Source organism: Rousettus aegyptiacus, unplaced genomic scaffold (genome assembly GCF_014176215.1).
Source record: "Rousettus aegyptiacus isolate mRouAeg1 unplaced genomic scaffold, mRouAeg1.p scaffold_m13_p_3, whole genome shotgun sequence".
Taxonomy (NCBI): domain Eukaryota; kingdom Metazoa; phylum Chordata; class Mammalia; order Chiroptera; family Pteropodidae; genus Rousettus; species Rousettus aegyptiacus.
In genome coordinates this window covers 171,886,322-171,906,023 of record NW_023416306.1, presented here as the reverse complement: position 1 = coordinate 171,906,023, position 19,702 = coordinate 171,886,322, and the positions used below count along the sequence as shown (strand labels likewise).

At 54.9% G+C, this 19,702-nt stretch overlaps 1 protein-coding gene across 5 annotated transcripts in view; it reads right to left on the bottom strand.

Moving 5' to 3' along the window:
• PPP2R5C (protein phosphatase 2 regulatory subunit B'gamma) overlaps positions 1-19,247 on the bottom strand; it is a 104,011-nt gene extending 84,764 nt beyond the window's left edge. For 2 of the 5 annotated variants that reach the window (XM_036238236.1, XM_036238237.1), the window contains exons 1-3: positions 19,153-19,247; positions 18,272-18,337; positions 6,028-6,190 (exon numbers count right to left, since the gene is read on the bottom strand). In XM_036238236.1, the coding sequence (XP_036094129.1) occupies positions 6,028-6,190; positions 18,272-18,337; positions 19,153-19,179 (256 nt within the window). In that variant the 5' untranslated portion in view covers positions 19,180-19,247. The remainder of the gene's footprint in view (positions 1-6,027; positions 6,191-18,271; positions 18,338-19,152) is intronic. The other 3 variants (XM_036238238.1, XM_016165980.2, XM_016165983.2) reach the window with 2 other exon arrangements.
• Between the last annotated feature and the right edge of the window lie 455 nt (positions 19,248-19,702).

Genomic DNA, 19,702 nt, shown 5'->3' with positions numbered 1-19,702 from the left:
GAGGGGTCTGTCCCGCAGAGCGGGGAGCAAGGCCACGGCAAAGTCCGAAGGGTCTGTAGCCCACATGGGCCTGGGGACCCTCAGAACTCAGCAGCCGAAGCTCCCAACCAGAACTGGCCACGCCGGGGAGAAACTGCTGGAGAAGAGCCCCAACTGTGCCGTGGAGGGCAGGGAGGAACGGGGAGAAGCAGGTCCAGACAGAAGCAGGGGAGGAGGCTGCCTCAGGGAGCGAAGGCAAGCCGCCCCGTTTTTGCAAATTTCACAAAAATGACCCAAGCTAGAGCCCAAGTCCCTTCTCTCTAATTTCTCCCTCTCCCTTTCTCTCTCTCAGCACGCGCGCAACACACACACACACACACGAGCAACAGGAGGGATCAAAGTCAAGTCCCACAGTTATTGTGAAAAAAAAGAGGACAAGGAACAGAATGGCATCTCTGCAGACAGTAAAAGCATGTCGGAGAGACAGCCTACAACAGGCATTAAAAATTACAACCTCCTATTTCAAGATGAGCCAAAAGGCACTAAAGGATAATGTGACGCGTGAACGGACTGCCTGACTCTTTAACAGAAAAACTCAGAAACAGGTGACATAACTCTGTAAAGAATTAAAAAGAAAAATTTGAGAAATGAAGATACGTTGAAGGAACATTAGCGCAAATAAACCCAATGTAAGATGCCTTACAAGGGACAGTATGAAAAAGAGAAAGATAATTTAAATTAAAAACAAATGAAAAGCACAGAGAGAGAAACAACGAATATAAAAACAGGCAAAGAGCCATCGTTTATACACTAGGAGTCTCCACGGAACCACGCAGACGGAACAAATCCTCAAAATAATAATCCGAGAAAAAGAGACGGGCCACTCCGCCTCAAAGGGACAGGACGCACAGGTGGAAAAGCCGGCCCAGAACGGTATATTCTGAAATCACTGGACTTTGAAGAAGAAAGGGATCCAGGTGTCAAAGCGAACAGACCAGGCAGCTTGGACGGGAGAGAACACCCAGCTGACGTCAGTCTCCCCCAGCAACGCTTTGTCACAGGGGAGATGGAGTAACACCCTTAAAACACTCACGAGAACAAAATGCGCCCAGGGTTTTCTAACCAGACGGTCTTTGAAGTCTGAAGCTGAAATCTACCGCAGCGGAGGCCCCGGGGACGGGAGGCGTGAGCGCTGGTGCCGGGCTTGACGCGGGGGGGCCGCGGCCAAACGGGGATGGGGGGAGGAGACAGCCTGCGGGGGCCGCGCGCCTCGACAGCGACGAGCGTGAGCCCCGACAGCGACCGCCGTACGCCTCGACGAGTATTGCAGAGCCATAAAGTGGGGAGGGGCAGGAAAGGAAAACATGCAAAAACCTTTGCCCTTAAAATCATCGCATGGTCGTGATGTTTGTATCATTTTCTGAGGAATACACTGCGTGTAATGTGGGAGGAAGCAAATGAATAATCCTCTGACATTTACGTTCCGTTACCTCTGATGTCCTTGAGAACCAGCAATCTTGGGGTGACAAACAGGAGACACGAGAGGGACCTTGCGTAAATGCCCGTCAGTCCGACCCTGGAGGGAGAGCAGCGGGCGAGCTCCCGCGGGGCTGCATCCCGTGCTTTCTAGTCTGGTCCACGGAAGAGGCCGGTAAACGGCGACCGGTCCAGCAGCAGCGGGGATCCTGGCGCCCAGACAGTGGTCTTGAACTGCCGTTCCCCGCTGAGAGCAACCAGCACTTCTTAAGGAAACGGCTGGTTCTCAAATTTGTAAGGAAACAAGAGGAGCCGAGGCGATCATGAAGGAAAGGCCGAGGGGCTCGCGCTGCCAGTACGAGACCCGCCAGGCTGTTGGCGGCGTGCCAACGCCGGGGTACACACCCGCGGAACGACCTGAATGTAAGAATTAAACCTATCGAACTTCTATTAGAAAACACAGGGGGAAAACTTTGTGACCTTGGGCGAGGCAGAGTTCTTGGATATGACACCAAAGGCAAGATCCATAAAAGAGAAACAGGGTAAATCAGACTTCTTAGCTTCAAAACTTTTGTGCTTCAAAGAGTAGAACAAGACCAGACACGAACTGGGAGAAATCATCTGCAAATCCTCCGTCTGACAAAGGCCTCTCGCCCGGATGATACGAAGAACCGTTCGCAGCCGACCCTCGAACGACACGCGTGTGAGCCGTCAGGTCCGCTTACCCCGGGATTTCTTCCAGAAAATACTGTAAATGCATTTTCTCTTCCTTATGACTTTCTCAATTTCATTATTTTTAGCTTATTTTATTCTAAGAATATAGTAGATCACAGAATATTTTACTGTATAGGGGGTCAGCATCCCGAGCCCCACAGTGCTCAAGGGCCAACTACAAGAATAAGAGGACAGCCGATTTAAAAACAGGCCAGACTTTGATAGATGTTTCCTTAAAGGAGATCCGGAAATGGCTAACAGGCACATGAAGGGATCCGTAACATCCGCAGTCATTAGGGAAACGAAACCACGAGGAGGTCCCCCCACGAGCCCACGAGGGGGGCCGGGGCCCGAAAGACGGACGACAGCCCGAGCTGGCAAGAGTGCAGACACACCGAAGGCCTCGTGGGCTGCCCGCGGGGACGCGACGCGGCGAAGCTGCTCCGGAAAGCAGCACGGCAAGGCTCCCAGAGATGCGGGACTCTGGCCTGCCGTGCCAGCCAGCGATGCCACTCCGAGGTGTCCGCCCGAGAGAGAGGGAAATAGGGGTTCAGGCAAAGACTTGGACGTGAATGTTCACAGCACCATTCTTCGCAGTGGCCAAAAACCAACTCGAAGGCTCATCGATTTGTGAGTAGATAAACAAAAGGCGGGATGTTCCTTTAACAGATTACTCAGCAGTAAAAAGAAACGAACTGCTCAATGCGGGTGAACCTCGAAAAGATCATGCTAGGTGTTTACGATGAGTGAATTTTAGAGTATGAAATTATGCTTCAATAAAACTAAAAAAAACTCTATGATTTGACTATTCTGGATAGACCTGCAGCTATACTCAGGAATATAGACTTTAAGTTCTTTTATTATTAAAAACAAACTGAAAATAAGTGACCTCTGTATTAAACGTAATAAATCGGGAAAAAAATAAAATAAAATAGGATAAAAGTGGAAATGAATGATGATACCGAGACAAACAAAATCATCAAAAGAATAAACGAACTCGTTAGGAGACATCGCCACCACGGACGTGGAAAAAATGAAAAGATTCATTAAAGGACATGATGTACGCGTTAATACACGATCTTCTCTAAATTGACCCACATGGAAGGAACCTACAGAATTATCACTGAGCAAAGCACCAGGCCCAGCCGAGTTCCAAGACGACCTTTAACCCTGAGTCATGGCTTGCAAGACCACAGGTGCCGTTCCACATCCGGTCAGCGCCGAGATGCGGGAGCGTCTCCCGGTCCCCCCCCTGCCATCAAGATGGCAGCCGGCGGGAGAGGTCACGGGCGAGCATCAGCACAGCTTAGATTTGATAAAACGCAGGTGTGTGAAAGGGAGGAAAACCACAGACCAGCTTCATGCGATAAATACAGAAGCAGAGCCTGAGGAAAATGCGTCAGCTGAACCAGAGGAAAGCAATCGCACACTGCGACAGCACCGAGGCTTAGTCCAGGAACGCCCACGCACCGCCCGGAAGCAGAAAAACCTATCGCCACCCGATATTGTGTGAAGATCTTAAGGAGTAAAATCGCATGGCCTCTGATAAAATTCTGCAGCGCCAACACTGGCTGGCAGCGGCCGGCTGGAGCGCGGGTCGGACAGAGCCACGTGCAGGGACCCTCAGAACAGCCGCGCTCTGGGTGAAGGGCGACTTACCAGAGACCAAGGGCCACTGTCACATGAAACAAGGAAACGCTCGAGCCTTTACCAAAACGGCAGAAGGCAGGGAAGCCCACTCTTAGCCGTGTTATCTCTGTTTTACTGGTCCCAACGGCCTAATGAAATTAAAATGACTGGTATGTGTTGGTGTGACTACTGGAAGAGAGATAAAAGTCCCTAACTGCAAATGACAGGAGACGCCAGTTTAAAAGTTACTAAGATTCATAAGCAAAGTTGGCAGGGTGACAGAATAAGAAAATATTAGAAAACCAATAACTTTTCATTAGATTAGCAAAATTTAATTAGAAGCAGAACTGGAAAAAATATAACCTAGTCACAAAAATAACAAAAACTATAAAGTACTTAGGAGTAAATTTAATAAAAAGGTAGAGACTTGAAAAAAAAAAAAAACCTTATTAAAAGCCCGAAAGCAAGACCCAGAAAGACGGCGGCGACGCACCGCCTCCCCGGGTGGGGGGTACCACGAGGGCGAGGGCGTGGCCTCCCCAACCCGCGTCCGGCTGTCCCGTCCTTCCCATCAGGACAAAATTATTTTAACACAAAGACAGAAGCACTAATGTTGAGAGCAGGCGAGAAAGGCAGATGGAACGCGACCAGTGCGGGCGCTGGTCCGATCGGCGAGGAGTCCCCCCGGACCCGGGGCTGCGCAACGGGACAGGTGCCCACCGGGCACAGCGAGGACCGGCGTCCGTGCGCGCACGCTGCAGGTCAGCGTCACTCGGTGCAGAGGGACAGAGAGAACGGGCTGGCAGAACAGGCCCGGAGAGGGCCAGAGCTGTGCAGGGAGCCCTGGGGAGAGGCGACGGCGGCCGGGAAGGACGCCCGCGGGGCTGGGCCTCGGCGCCGGGCACGAGGGTGGGGCACAGGCCCCGACGGGGAAGCCAGGCTCCGGCCGTGATGGGTGCCGGGGAGTGGTCATGGGAAGCCTTCTCCATGGCCGCACCCCCGGTACCCTGGCCGGCCTCCGAGGGTACTGGAAGGGATCCCGGGCAGGCACCCCACTCCCCCTGGCTGTCCCCGCATCGGGACGGGCAGCGGGCTCCAGCAGAGCAGGCCCAGTCCCTGACCAGGGCTGTTTCTGCGGGTGCTCAGCACAGAGTGTGCCGAGTGATGGACAGCGTAACAAAGGCGTGGACTATTTGGGAGGGAAGACTCCTCAAAAATGACCCAGCGCGCATATGACCCACTGCAGGCTAAACCTCAGGCCTGCGGGATGGGATGCGTATGCACTATGCGGATGTGAGCTCTCACCGGTGGATTCCAGGCAGGGGAGGGGCAGGAAGCACGTCCACGGAGCCGGAACAAGGAAACGCTCCCCCCCACCCGCCCCAGCACCCTCCCCGCCCACCCCAGGCCCCCTCCCCGCGCCCAGGCAGGCGCACCTGCCCCGCGGTGTGGAAGGCACTGGCCACACCTGCAACGGCGACAGACTCCGGGCTCTCGCTGAGCCCGTGTGAGATGGAAGCTCACGGCAGGAGACCCATCGCTGTGCGTCTGAGGTATGCAAAATTCCTGACGCCGTCTGTGTGTGTCATACCCGTCTCAGGTGCGGCAAACGTAAAGGCTTGCGGAGGCTCACGTTTGACTCTGGGGCCCTCGCCCTATTTCCCTCCATTAGGTTTTGTGGACTTCAGTCTCCTCGAGGGGCACTGTTAGGGACGGAACGTCCTCGGCTGGAAAGGGGCAACTGAGCCATTTTGTGTAGACGCACAGGGCACTGTTCCCTGATTCACCTCCAACAGCAAACCCCGGCAGAGGTGACCCCGTGGCCGCAGCAGAGCCCACGCAGGACTGCGGCTCTGGCCCTCACTCCCGCCACACCAGCAAGCCCGAGAGGTCCCACCACAGTCTTCCCAATGACTCTGCTCGTAGCCACTCCTTAAACACTGCCCAGCTTAATCACAATGGACATGAAAAGACATTGAGTCTTTCCTCTGTTACTTTTTTTAGTGTATTATACGAACAATATAGTCACAATTAGATTTTTATCTTCAATAGCTCTGGAGTTTAAAACATTAGTTGAATAAATAAGTTAATGGCATTCAATCTAAAAAAAAAAAAACTCAAAAGGAGAAAAGATGAACCTAGAGAACATAAATGCAGCAAAGGTCTAAGCAGCTCGCAAACCACCAAACGGGCAAAACTTAACTGCAAAAGACAAATATTAAAAATTACCTTTCAATGACGACAGTTTTTGAAGCTCTCTGTTACTGGTGATGCTGAATCTGGAGGAATTCTGCCGTTTTTCTTTCTTCACCGTGGGCTGAGAGAGTGGCACTTTTATTTTACTGGATGATGTGGACGGGGCAGTAATAAGGCTGTTTTTCTTGCTGGGAATCTGTTTCCAAAATAAAAACAAAAACAATAGTATATGTCAAGTGACTCGATATTACAGCACAATTAGAATATGGAAAGGATATAACTAAGTTTTACTCCGGGACAGTTGCCTCGACTCCACCATAAGCAACGCGAACATAATTCCTCACAGCTGGGGCGTGAGGCGACATTCCACCTCTAGAAATGCGAGCTTTCGAGTCACAGACATGCCTGATCACTTTTATCTTCCTTTATAACGTTTGACTTCTAAACATTTACCAAAGAGGCTGATAGATACGCACAGGCTGATTATAATGACCTTCAAACGCGTTAACATCCTGATCCCTGGCACCTGTGACAACGTTTCCTGGCTCAGGAAAAGGGGCTTCGCAGGTGTGATGAGGTTAAGGGCCCTGGGAGGGCAGGTGGTCTGGGGTTATCGGGGTCAGCCCCACGTAATCACACCGTTTCTTTACAAGACAGGAGAAGGCGGCGAGCCGCTAAAGCAGAGATCAGAGAGACTGGAAGATGCCGCGCTGCCGGCTTTGAAGACGGAGCCAAGGGCCGTGAGCCACGGAGCGCGGGTGGCCCCTGAAAGCTGGGAGAGGCAAGGAAATCCTTGCCTCTGAGCTGCCGAAGGAACCAGCCCGCCAACACCCTGACTGTGACCCCACGTCAGACTTCTGACCTCTAGGCCTGTAGAGTAACATCCTGATGTCCTTTGAGGCCTCTAGGTCTGTGCTCCTCTGCATGGCAGTGGCAGCCAGCACGGCCAACGCCGCCGAGTGACAGGCTGGCCCTGCTGGCTCCCCACGCGGCCCCCCACACGGCCTCGGACACCGGTGAAGGCCACAGAAGAGCACTTCGGGACGTGCCCTTCCTCCTGGCTGCATGGTGACAGCTGCGTGTGCTACGCTGTCCTTCGAAGGGCAGCCGACTGGCAAGGTGAGGGGCCGTGCAAACACTCAAGCGGAGGCAGGCGAGGGTTGGGGGTACACGCAGCAGAGTGGAGGCAGGCGAGGGTTGGGGGTACACGCAGCAGAGTGGAGGCAGGCGAGGGTTGAGGGTACACGCAGCAGAGTGGGGGGGGGGGTGTCCCCTGTCATCCACAGAGGCCTAAGGGGCCCAGCGAGCCCAGCGGACCTCCACTGTGCTCGGCCCCCGGCAGTGACCGCTGACAGGTGCCGACAGGCGACTCCTCGTGCCGTGAGGGAACCCGCTCCGCCCCCGCCCTCCGGTCTGCCCGAAGAAAGGGGGTTTGAATCCACATGCTCCTCGCCTTGGAAACACAAACCCGCCACGCCCCTTCCGACCACACGGGCCGAGAGGGTCTGACCTGCCCACCTGAGCCCAGACTGCCTGCTCCCGCTCTCCAACGGACTTTACCAAGAAGCACGTGCTGCTTCACTTTTTGATAAGGTGCTTAAGGATACGACGCCTGGGAGAAGTTTTCCAGGATGCCAGCACGCCCCACGTACACGGGCCCGACGGGAGCGAGGACCTGGCTCCCTGTCCTCCCACGGTCCGCAGCGCCTTCCTCAAACGTGCGTTCCCGGGCTCTGCCCCCGACTCCTTCCACCGGATCAGGAAAGCACGGGTCTTTCTCCCTTAACAGCCCGTCTGTAACTCCCCGGGTTAAAGCGTCTCTGCTCGGCGTTCTCCAGACGCGTCCAGGAAGCCCCAGCGCGTCCTTCGCGGTCACGAGCACACGTGTCCAGGAGACTGAAGGGCATGTGCCCCTCTGTGTTTCTGTAACGCCGAGTCTGGTGCCGCCCACGTGTGACCCTGATGGACAGCTGGGGGCACACACGGGCGGGGAGCCCCCGCTGCTCCCACCCGACACTGGACGGCCGTGCGGCTCCCGCCGCAGAGCGCCGAATGCCAGGACCGGGTGCTCTGGTGAAGCCGGAAAACAGCAGTTAAATCGTGGCACCGGGGCCCTCGGCGGGCCCGCACGCTGACACGAGTTACCCCTAAGCCCCACCGCCCCCCGCCTCCGGCCCCGCGGGCCTGCTGGCCTCCTCCAGGGCCAGGCGCTCTGAGCTTCCAGAAGAGACGACGGGGTCCCTTTCCCCCACGCTAATCCCCCGCCTGGGCCTCCCACTGGCACGGGGTCTGAAGAGCCCCCCCGGCCTGCTCCGACCCCACTCCCCGTGTTCAGACGGGGCGAGGCGTCCACCGCACCCCGTCAGCTCCGTGTCCCGCCGCGCGCGCTCAGCCCTGAGCTTCTCCTGTAACCGTCACGGCTGCCATTTTAAGTTCACTTGTTGATTACGAGGTGGATGTTTTTCCCCCAGCAAGGACTGTCAGGGCCGGGGAGTCGGGGGGCTGGTCCATCCGGCTCGGCCACCACACTGTCCACGTCTGTGACAAACACAGGCCGCCCGACACCTGACAGGGACCAAGGAACCTGCAGGGCGAGGAAGGCTCCTCTGAGGGCGGGTGAAGGGGACCAGGGCGTGTGGTCCGTGTGTGTGTGTGTGTCCGCGTGTGTCTGCCAGGTGTGTGCGGCAGCGTCACTGACAGCCTGAGGCGCTCCGCAAGGCGCTGGCCACAGGGGAGGGGCCCGCGGCCAGGCCGGAGTGTCCACAGGCGCCCTCGGGGCCACCCAGCCCGGGCTAACGGGTCTGACCTTTACCTGGCGGACGGCCTGAAGCCAGTGAAAGGATCTGAGGGGCAGCGACAGGGACAGGCTGTCCCTTCTCGAAGGCCCGCGGGCTTTGTGTGCAGAGGGAAGGGCAGGGCCTGGAAGCCCAGGACCCGTGAAAGGTCCAAGGCCTTTCTCGCTGTCCTGACAAGACAGGACGCCGGCATGCTGGGGACGCGGCAGGCGAACGGAAGAGGGGGCTGGGCAGAGATCCTGGGGTGCAGCCACGGGGCCGGCTGGCAGTGGGAGCGTGGGGTGAGGGAGGCGAGGGGATCAGCGGGGACTCCCGGGCTCTGGCCTCCACAGGGAGGCGGACATGGGACGAGTCCCCAGGACAGGAAAGAAACGTGAGCAGAAATAAGCTCAACTGTGAGCCCACTGAGTCAGGGGCACCTCGGCGACCCCAGCGCGTCCGGGACGAGGGGTCCCCCACCCCACTTCCTCCAGGACCCCACTTTCTCTGTTACGCCACCAGCAGCTGCAGTGCCCTCTTCTCAGTTTCCTTGGTTACTGTCTGTCCCACCCGGCTCCGGAGACCCTGAGACTGGTGAGTGGCCTGTCACCTGCCTTCCCCACGCTGGATCCCGAATACAGATCCCACAGCTGCCGCTCAGGAAACCCGCCCCTGAGCCGAGACGTGACTCTGGTGCCAACCCGCCTAGCTGGTTACTGAAGTCGGGGGCCGCCCGGCAGAAGGCAAACGAGCAGGGGGCTGGGGAGACGCGGCCGGCGAGGCAGGACGAGGAAGAAAGCCGTTCAGGAAGGAGGTCCTGCGGGGCCCCGCCGCCCGAGCCACCCGCACGGCCCTTCGGCCACACCAGCCTTTTCCCGGGGACACCCCCGGGCCCTCTGCCGCAGGGCCTCTGCACTAGCTGTTGCCGTCCCCGAGTCTTTATGCCCCAGGCTCCTTCTTCACCTCTGGGTCTTTAATGTCACCTCCTCTGAGACCACCCCTGCCCACCTGAGGCGGCCTCCAGGTCTCCGTCACGGTCTTGTCCCACAGGGGTGTCTAGAAAAGCGTGTGTGCAATTCTGGTGACACGATGGCCAGAGGGTGCTACTGGGGTGGAGAGCCCTGGGGCCACTGCTCTGCCAAGTGTGAGACGCTCTCACACTAAATGTCACCAGCGCCCCCTGGAAACACGGGGGTGCACAGCACTCACGGGGAGCAAACTGCCTGGCGACGGGGCCCTTGCTAGGTCCCGTGCCGGGCCCTAGCACCCGCGATGGGGCTAGGTTGCAGGGTGGACCTGCTGGTGACCATGAGTGAGTGGCGTGCAGGACAGTGGCCCGGGTGAAGGCAGGGCTTGACTGCTTGACTGCGAGGAGAGCGGTCCCACACCCCGCCCCGGGGGCTGGGCCTCAGGCCGGTCTGCGACAGACACGGGGCTGAGAGAGGATTAGAGAAATGGGAAACGACAGGTTTTCACACTGTTTTATTTTTTAATTATGTGTGTTTCGATGCACAAAAACATCTAAAAAGGCAGCTGAGAGGGCCACTGTTTCCCTCGGGTCTCCCCGGCCACTCCTGTGGGGACAGCAGCGGGTCCTCTGAACGGGGCGGTCTGGGACCAAGGGGTGACCGGCCCCTCCCACCTCACCGCTGAACTTCAATTCTCACCGTCTCTCCCCCAGCTTTATACACGCCCTCTCCTTTGCCAATTTATACTTCTTCTTTTCCTTTAAATTTAAACTTGATATTTCATATTTAAAAAGGGAGAGCTAACGAGGTTAAATTAAATACACTCACATCTGACATGTTTCAGAAAACGCTGCTAGGGCCTCGGCAGCTCTGCGCGCCAGGACTTTCTGCGTCGCGGGAAAAGCGGGGCGTCTCTGGCCAGCAGCGGAGCCGCCGGCCGCGTGGGCTTCTGAGCACGTGGCTGTGGTGACCGAGGAACTGAACTCCTAAGTCTCCTCTGATCTTCATTAATTTAAACAGACAGACTTGGCTGGTGGCTCACATCTTGGCGCAGGTCTAATGCCTCAGGGCCACCAGGGTCTGACCGCCCCAGTGGTCCAAACGGCATTACGTCGGCACCCACACCCCTTCGGAGCCAGGCTAGACCTCGTCCTAGACGACCATTGAAGACGAAGGAAACCCACGTCCTCCAGCCGACCCGGCGTCCCGGGACAGCTGCATCCCAGGCCTGTCCTTTCCTTCCCTCGGGGAGTCGACCAAGGGGCAGGGGAGCCGCTGCCCAATGCAGCACCGACGCCAGCCGACCCGGACCCAGGCTGCCTTGGCCCTGGCAGGGCCCCAGGGTTTTAGGGAGCCCGGGAGCCTTTACAGCTGGAATCTTTCAGATGAATGTTCCCCGTGACTTAGGAAAATGTCACTGTGATTCATCTTGGCGGCAGACTGACTCACCCAGCCCCCAGATGCAGCAGGCAGCGTCTCCGCCACCACACGCGGGGCTGCGGGGCTGCACTCACGCCCAGCTGCCCTGACGCGCGCCTCGGGGCTGCCTTCACGGGCCACGAAATTTCAGATTATTTCACGTAGTTCACGTCAACTCTTTCGGGAAGGACGTACCGTGTGTCAGAGCTTTTAAAGAAGGGGAAGAGGCATGCCGACCTGAGCTGTGGCCTTACCTGCCACACACGGCCCGCCTCCTGGGACGCCACCATTCAGTGGTGACCCTGGGTTTCTCAGATGCTCTAAAGCATCCGATTTCCTCCAGCCGGCTCTTCCCAACAAACACGCTCCATCTTGACCCACCGATTCAGCGGCTGAAGTCATAACTGAATGGGGGCCTAGTCACTCCCAAGTCAACCGAATGTCCACAAGCAACAGGCGTGACACTCGCAATGAGCAGAAACCGCCAACACCGCAGTTCTCAACAGGTAAGGACAATGCCGCGATCTTCACCTTCCCCAGTGCTTGCAGCGAGCGAGGGGTGCTCAAAGCGAAACTTCCTCCCGCTCCCTCCCCTCCCTTCTCTCTCCCTCATCCTCTCTCTCTACACTCATATATAAAACTTATAAAGTCTTAAAAATGTGTTCTGAGATAAAACCACAATGAGATACCAACTCACACCTGTTAGACCAGCTGTTATCAACAGGACAAGTAATAAATGCTGGAGAGGATGTGGAGAAAAAGGAACCCTCATACACTGCTGGTGGGACTGCAAATTGGGACAGCCACTATGGAAAACAGTACGGAGGTTCCTCCAGAAACTAAGAATTGATCTACCATGTGATCCAGCAATCCCTCTACTGGGTATTTACCCCAAATACTCGAAAACCCATATCCGAAAAGATATTTGCACACTGATGTTCACAGCAGCATTATTCACAGTGGCCAGGACATGGAAGCAACCGAAGAATCCTACAATAGATGACTGGATAAAGAAGCTGTGGCACATATACACAATGGAATATTATTCAGCCATAAGAAGAGATGAAATACTGCCATTTGCGACAACATAGATGGACTCTTAGATAATCATGCTAAGCGAAATAAGCCAGACAGAAAACGTTGAAAATCACTTATCACTTATATGTGGGATATAAACCTAAAAGCAACAAATGAACAGGACAAACAGAGACCCATGTCCTATAGGCTAGTAGTTACCAGAGAGCAGGGGGAGGGGGGAAGTAGACGGGGTAAAGGGGGTCAAATATAAGGGGGTAGGAGGGTAAGGTGGGGAAAGGGGATCAAACATAGGGTAGCTGAAGGAAACTGGACTTTGGGTGATAACCACAATAGAATATACAGATGTCAAATTATAATGTACATCTGAAAATCATGTAAATGTATTAACCAATGTTACCCCAATAAACTTGACTAAAAAAATGTTCCGAGAAAAATTCCCAAATGAATTTAAAATAATATAAAGCACTGAAGATCACACTGGAAACCCAATATTTAAGCAAAAATCCTACTTTGAAGGGCTTCAATTAAAGTAAAATCTTAGGAGACTATACTCACTTCCACAGACCTCTGGTGTTTGTAATATAAAAGCAAACCAAAACCAAAACCAAAATGTTCGTCTTAAAATTTTCAATAGGCTTTAGAAAAAGACCCACGTACCATAATCTTCTGCTTTAGTATAATACTATTTATTTAAAAACTAATTATACTGAATGAAAACTGTGTTAAAATGTCCTTGGAGGATCAAAAAGGCGATAAAGAAATAAGCCTCTTAATGAGAGGGATCTTTGTTCTAATTACAGTATAGAAAAATCAGCAAGATAATGATCTGTGGCCCTCCTTCCTGAGCACTCTTAAACTTCACCCAAATTCACCAACACTTCTTTACTCCGGGCCTTAACGCACACAGCAACCACAAAGAAAGATCAAGCGAAATGGCTGTCCTCGAGGACTCGCTCTAGTCGGGGAGGCACATGACAGGTAAACAAAGATTGCCCCAGACAGTTCAAATGGTAACTGGTAGAGCAAGTAACTGCTACCCAAATTTAAAAGATGGAAAAAACATGGTCCAGGATAGTGAGAAAATGCCTCCCTTAAATTTCAGAATAAATCAACTTGAGTTGGAGCTACAAGGATGGAAGGGTTCAGACGGGCGGCAGGGAGGGCAGGAGAGGGTTCTACATCAGTTCTCAAAGTGGCATCTGGGGATCGCTAGGAAAGTCCCTTAGGCCAGCGGTCCCCAACCTTTGTGGCGCCAGGGACCGGTGCCCCTATGAGGACCTAATACCTGGTGATCTGAGGCAGAGCTGAGGGGGTGACGCCGGTGCTGGGGGGCGGCTGCAGGGACAGAGGGAGCTTCACTCACTCGCCCGCCGCTCACCTCCTGCTGTGCGGCCCAGTCCCGTCCGCGGACAGGGGTGGGCACCCCTGCCTTGGACGCCTTCCGGGGTCCGCTGCTGTTGCAGTAACGCTACGACACGGTTTGCCTCTACAACCATCGTTCTGTCCCCTCTCCACAGGCCACAGGACTGGAGGCGGGCGCGGGCGCGGGCAGCCGGCTGTAGCTACCGAACCGGACGTCAGAGATTCGCAGGCACACAGAGCAAGGCCATGTTCTCAGTGAGTGTTTATAGTTGTTTCTCATAAAAACACGCCACTTATGTTAACATGCAATGGGTGTGCTGTTATTACTAGGAGAATTCATATTTCAAATTTTGCAGCTTTACTTTCCAGTGTGAAACATCAGACAACAATAACCCACCTAAATATCCCACAGCTCTCTGGGATGCCGGCTGACTCCAAAGACCGTGTAGGGTGCTGACACCCACTCCATTTAAGTACTGCTGCTCTAAAGGCAAAGTGTTTCGCTCGGCTGTATGTGCCTGGCGTGACCCGCAAGCAAAGGCACTTTGGGGAGGGGCCGTCTTGCCTCCAGGAGACAGCTGGCAACGGCTGGAGGCCCTGGTCACGCCTGGAGAGGGCGGGGGCTCCTGCATCCACTGGGGAAGGCCACGGGTGCTGGCGAACTTCCCGCGCAGCACGGGGACACACGCGGCGGGGCCGAGGGGTGGCTCCCACGTGCAGACAGGCAGGGCAGAAGTGGGCGCTAGGGAGGAGACAGCTCAGGGAAGAAGCGGTTGCTTCCTCGTCGCCCTAGGGCGGGCAGCTCCTAGCTCCACTCCGCCCCTGTTCCAGCCCCCCACAGAGCACAGAGCCTAATGCGCAACCCTCAGCAAAGATGCTGCTCAGTGGCCAACGTGGCGACTGAAAGCAGGGAGTCCCACTGCCCACCTAAAAATCACACGCACGTTTCAGAAGTCTTTACAGTACTATTCGTTCGGATCTTCTCTGAGTTCCAGTGGAGTCCAGTTTAGGGTTGTGTGGAAAAATGCAGGGAAGAGTGGAAAACGTGGCATGGGAGGCCCCTGGAGAAAGTCTGAGTCTCGATTCAGCCAACACAGTGGCCGCTGGTGCCCTGCGGGAGGGGACTCTCCTCTCTGGGGGTGACAGTCACAGGTGCCTCGCCAGGAAGCACGCATGCCAACAAAACGACTCCGCGGTCCTCTTCCAACTCAACCCACTCGGGTTACAACTCCTGCCACAGAGACTAGGGACTGGAAAGTCAAAACAGTGTTCTTGAAATTTTTCACAAAATGTTATTTATATTAACGTGCAATAGGTGTTACTGTTATTATTAGATAAATCAATATTTTTAAAATTCCAGTTTCAATTTCTAAGACATGACCCCACCACCTACGCCCGTGGGACCGCTGCAAGCCTGGCTCCCTGAGACACGGGGTGGGGGTGACGGGCTGGCAGGGGAATGAAAGGGGATGGATTATAGAGAGAAAGCAGTTATTGCTAATGGTAGGTGTCAAAGTACGCTAACAAGCCAGAGAGAGAACTGTGCAGCTCCCTTTACGGAAACAGATATTATGTAAGAACTGCTGTAGAGACCTTGAAACAGAACGAGGCTGAGGCAGGACATGTAAAATGCATGATGGAAGAGCCACCTTTCCTGTGCCTACAACGCGTCACTTTGCAAAGAGCATTAACACTTCTAAAACGTAACTCCGGACACGGTACGCACATTAAGAAACGAAAAACACCATCACATGATCTGAGCCTGCGAAACGGGCTTTAGGACCCTGAGCAATCGACTAAGATCAGAAACAGTCACAAGACGTGCCTCGTTCTGTCACCACAGATCCCGGTGCTACACCCAGAAAAGCTGCTCGAAGTGAGTTCCCTCTGTCGCCTCCAGAGCATCCCACCCCCAGGGACCTGCGAGCCCATCTGCCGCCTCGCTCCTTCAAAGGGTGCCACGAAATAAACCGGTAGTTAAGTACTGGGCAGAGACTTTTATTTCCAGGACACGTGTGGACAAGCCAGTCAAATTTAAACATTCTATTGGAAAGAGGAAAAAAGGAAAGAAAAATGTACCAGTACACACTCAAGGAGCAGAAATTTCTAGAAAAAGGTGAAAGCTGCGCAGCAGCAGTTATGACCTTTAGCGAACGTTATTTTGCTTCATCGAGCGATCCTGCCACGCGTCCTGCAGGGAAAAAGTTCTCTCCAGAGGTGCTGCGCCTAATCTATCCCATTCGGTTAAAAATGGCCCAGTCATTCTAGGGATGAGGAAAGAGGGCCACAGAAGTTACGTCACAGTTTGTGGCCACCAGGAGTCAGCACTTTTACCATCTAACCTGGAGCTGAAATACCTTCCCCCCCCCACCCCCTCCTTTCCTGTCCTCACGGCTGGACTTCTTTCTTACTAAAAACTTAGGCCACCAAACCTTCCTTGTTCCAACTGAAAGGCATTCTGCAGTGTGAGCCACTGGCTCCCTTCCTTCCCGTGAGGCCAGAGTCCCAGCGGCAGGACCGTCGGGCCGGGCCTTCCCGCGCTCGAAGTCGTGTATCAGGTCAACCGAAGGCCCCGTTCTGCCCGTGTTCTCCGTCGGGATTACTTCCCAAACCCGGCCACTCCGCCCCAGACGGGTGCCTGTTCGTACCTCTCTCGGGCTGTGCAGCCCAAATGTGGTCAGCGTCCCGAGAGAAAGATGAGGCCACGGGGAAACCTGAGCGGACGATGACTGTGAAGGGGACGTGACACTAAAGAGGTTTCAACAAAAACACGGGACAGCAAACCGACCTGAAGTGTTCAGGTTAAAACACTGACGTTCAGGGGAATGCAGAGGCAGAAGAGGAAGCGCGCGTAGCCGAGGCTCACCTCGCCTGTCTGCGCCGGTCGTGCTGGGTGAGTGGGCAGAACTGAGAAACGAGATGATGACGCGGGGAGAAAAACAGCAACGGAAAAGTTAGGGTTCGACTCAGAGTTGATGAACTGAAATGCCTCGATTTGTATTTCTGCAAAATGATTTACACAGTGATCTGCCAAGTGTCACGCTTAATAGGCCATGTGGCCTCTGGTATCCTTATGAGGAAGTAGTGAAGGGCCCGGCCTGTCAGTATTTTTCAGTGGTAATTTCAAGCTCTGTAGCTCCAGCTCTAAGTGGTGTTAGAAAAAAATACAAAAAGACAACGGGGGCATCACATTCAGACACTGCAGGCCACACCTCAAGAGCCGTAAGTGACCGACAATCTTAGGAGCCCGATCCACCTTAGAACCACTCATTTTACATACTAGTGGTTTTGGTATGTTTCAGAGTTACCGATGGTTCAAATCTAACATTATCCATCCTTACAGCCGCCTTCTTTCCACTGACACAGGAATAAATGACCCACACCCACTGATACTTCTTTGTGACTCTCACAGTGAGAAAGGTTTGGGGAGCACTAGAGAGTCTTGGCAGTTTCAATGAAAAATCAACGAACTAGAAAAAAAGAAAAAACATACACCCTTCCAGAGCGACTAAATTTCATTTAAATCAATTTAGTCAAAGAGTGACACAGAAGTAAGCAAGCCAAATGCAAGAATGCCACAGTAAAACGTGACTGTTTACCATCAAGAAAGGGCAGGGAAAAGATGAGCACAAATGACCCCTATTGATGGTTAGGGAACCATTTGGATTTCAGCTTTTTGTTTTGCAGGGGGCAACAGATTTGCTGCAATACATTGCCTGCAGAAGCCCTGGTTGCTTAGAATGCACCAGGGAAAGATAACCTGGGCGAAAAAACAAAAGAAGCTACTGCAGATAACGGCCAGCAGAATTGAACTCATTCTAACTTGGCTTCCAAGAAGAGGCTGACCCTTGCAAATTAATGTCATTTGTGATAAGACCAGAGACCTCGATGATCCACGGAGAACTAGGACACTAAGTTAAGCTGCTTCTCTGAGCCTAACGATTCAGAAGGGCCTATAAGCTCTGCCTGTCCTTAAAGCTCCTGGACCGATAGCTCGAGGTGATCTAGTCCAACAACCAGTCACAAGGAAAAAACAGCTAAGCTGTGCAAATGCTCTCAGAGCACAACTGTGTGAACGGACGACAGCGACCCCATCAGGTAAACACAGTCCCCACCGTGCATTCCCGCTGTCCCCCAATGAGCCCAAAGTCAAGAACCAAAGGAAGTCAGAACTGACCAACGCAGGCAGAAAGAAAATGTGAAAGATGACAGAAGAGCGTACAAAACTAGCCGAACTAGATAAGCCAAAGCACACACACTACTGGGGAAAGAGGCTAAGGGGATCAGATGTCAAGGCAGAGAGAAGGAGCTGGCCCGGGAAACCAGCAGCACCACACCGGGAAAGCAAGGGTTGTGGGGAGGAGGAGGGGGACCCGGCCGCCTGCAAAGGGAGGAAGGGGGGATGGAAAGCTAAAAGGAAGGCCAACGCTCCAGCTGGACAGAGCTGTGAACAGTCTCTACAGGACGGGCTGCTAGATTTTTTTTTTTGGCGGGGGGGATGAGTCGCTGCACAATGTTCATAAAAACGTTCATGTTTTTCCAAAGCAGAATAACAAACACCTAAAAAACTGAAACTGAGGATTATGGAAGATACTAGGAAAAAATCTCATACAGGGAAACATTTCAAAACCCCATGTTTTATCAGCCTCGGTTTTTCTAACCTAAGTTAAAAGCTGTCCATGAACAAGCACAAAGTGAATATTTGAGAACAGTTACCTCGGGTTCTAATACGTCTTGTCCGTCTTTGGAACTTTTTCCACTTTTCCCTGCTTTGGGTAAATCCTGAGAAATATCAAGCAGAATCAATTAGGCTTCTCAAAATTTAGACTGATAAACAACAGATAAATCAAAATGCAGTTTTAAAATTGACATACAATTTAACTAGAACTTAGGATAGTTTTAATGAATATCAAGAAATTCTACATCATACAGAGAGACAACCAACACAGACGCTACCCTCCCCCAATTCGGATGTCCCTTTTTATCTGTATTTGAAGTTGAAAACTTTAATCAAATTTATACAGTGCTCTCGGCATTTTAAGAGACCCACAGCACATCCCTTTCTTCCCTCCCACGTAAGCGCTGTGCGCGGGGATTTCTGAGGTGATGCTGGAGCTCTACCTGACGCAAAAACAAGTCCCCCCCATGCAAACGCGGTGACACTCACAGCCATCCGCGCCGACACCCGGTGCGGGGACGGTCTCAAGCCCCAGTGAGCCTCTGGAAGGCAGGCTAAGCACTGAGCGGGGGCCCTTCGCTGCCCTTCTTCCCGCCGGGAGCCCCCCGCCCGGGGTGTCCAGCCCCCACGCCTGAAGCCCCCGGCCGGGCTGTGCGCCGCTGGCTCAACCACCTCCGCGGCCACACCGGCCCCCCGACGCCCACCGCGCGCTGCCCCCGGCGCCCACGCCGGCCGTCCGGACCCCCGCCCCCGCCCCCAGCCCGGGAGCGACCGGAGCGGCGTCCCGGCGCCCTCAGGACCCAGCGGCAGGGGCCGGAGGTCCCGGCGCAGGACCCCGAGCCCCGTGGCGCCCCGCTCCGGCCAGCTGCCCACCGCCTTGCCTCCCCGCCCGCCGTCCCGCGGCCGGGCCCCGACTCACTTTCTCCTTCTTGTTTTTATTCGGCATGGCTGGTGCGGGCCGCCCCCCCCGCCGCGCCCCCGCAGCAGCGGCGCCCCCGCCCCGGCCGTCGCGCCCTCCCGGTCGCAGCCGCCACCGCCGCTGCCGCTGCCGCCGCCGCCGCCGCCCCCGCCGCCCGGGGACTGAGCCGTTCGCTCGCACGCGCTTCCCCTTTTCCAGGCTCCCAGAGCTGCGGCAGCCGCGGCGGCGGCGGCGGCGGCGGCGGCTGCAGCGGCGGCGGCAGCAGGGGCGTCTCTCCGCCCCGCCCCGCCCCGCCGCCCCCGCCCGACCCCGCCCCGCCCCCGCGCGGGCCCCGCCCCGCCCCCGCCATTGGCCGAGACGCCCTCACGTGCCCTAACGCTCTCCCGCGGCCCCGCCCCCTGCATGCGGCCTCGTCCCTGCTCCCTCTCTCGCCGCGCTCCAGCCAGTGTCCTTCTCAGGCCGCAGGGCGGCGAGGGCCGGCTGGAAGAGCCGAGGAGATTCTGGGGAGCGAGCGTAGGGCTGCAACGACGGCGACGGGCCGGGGCCCGCG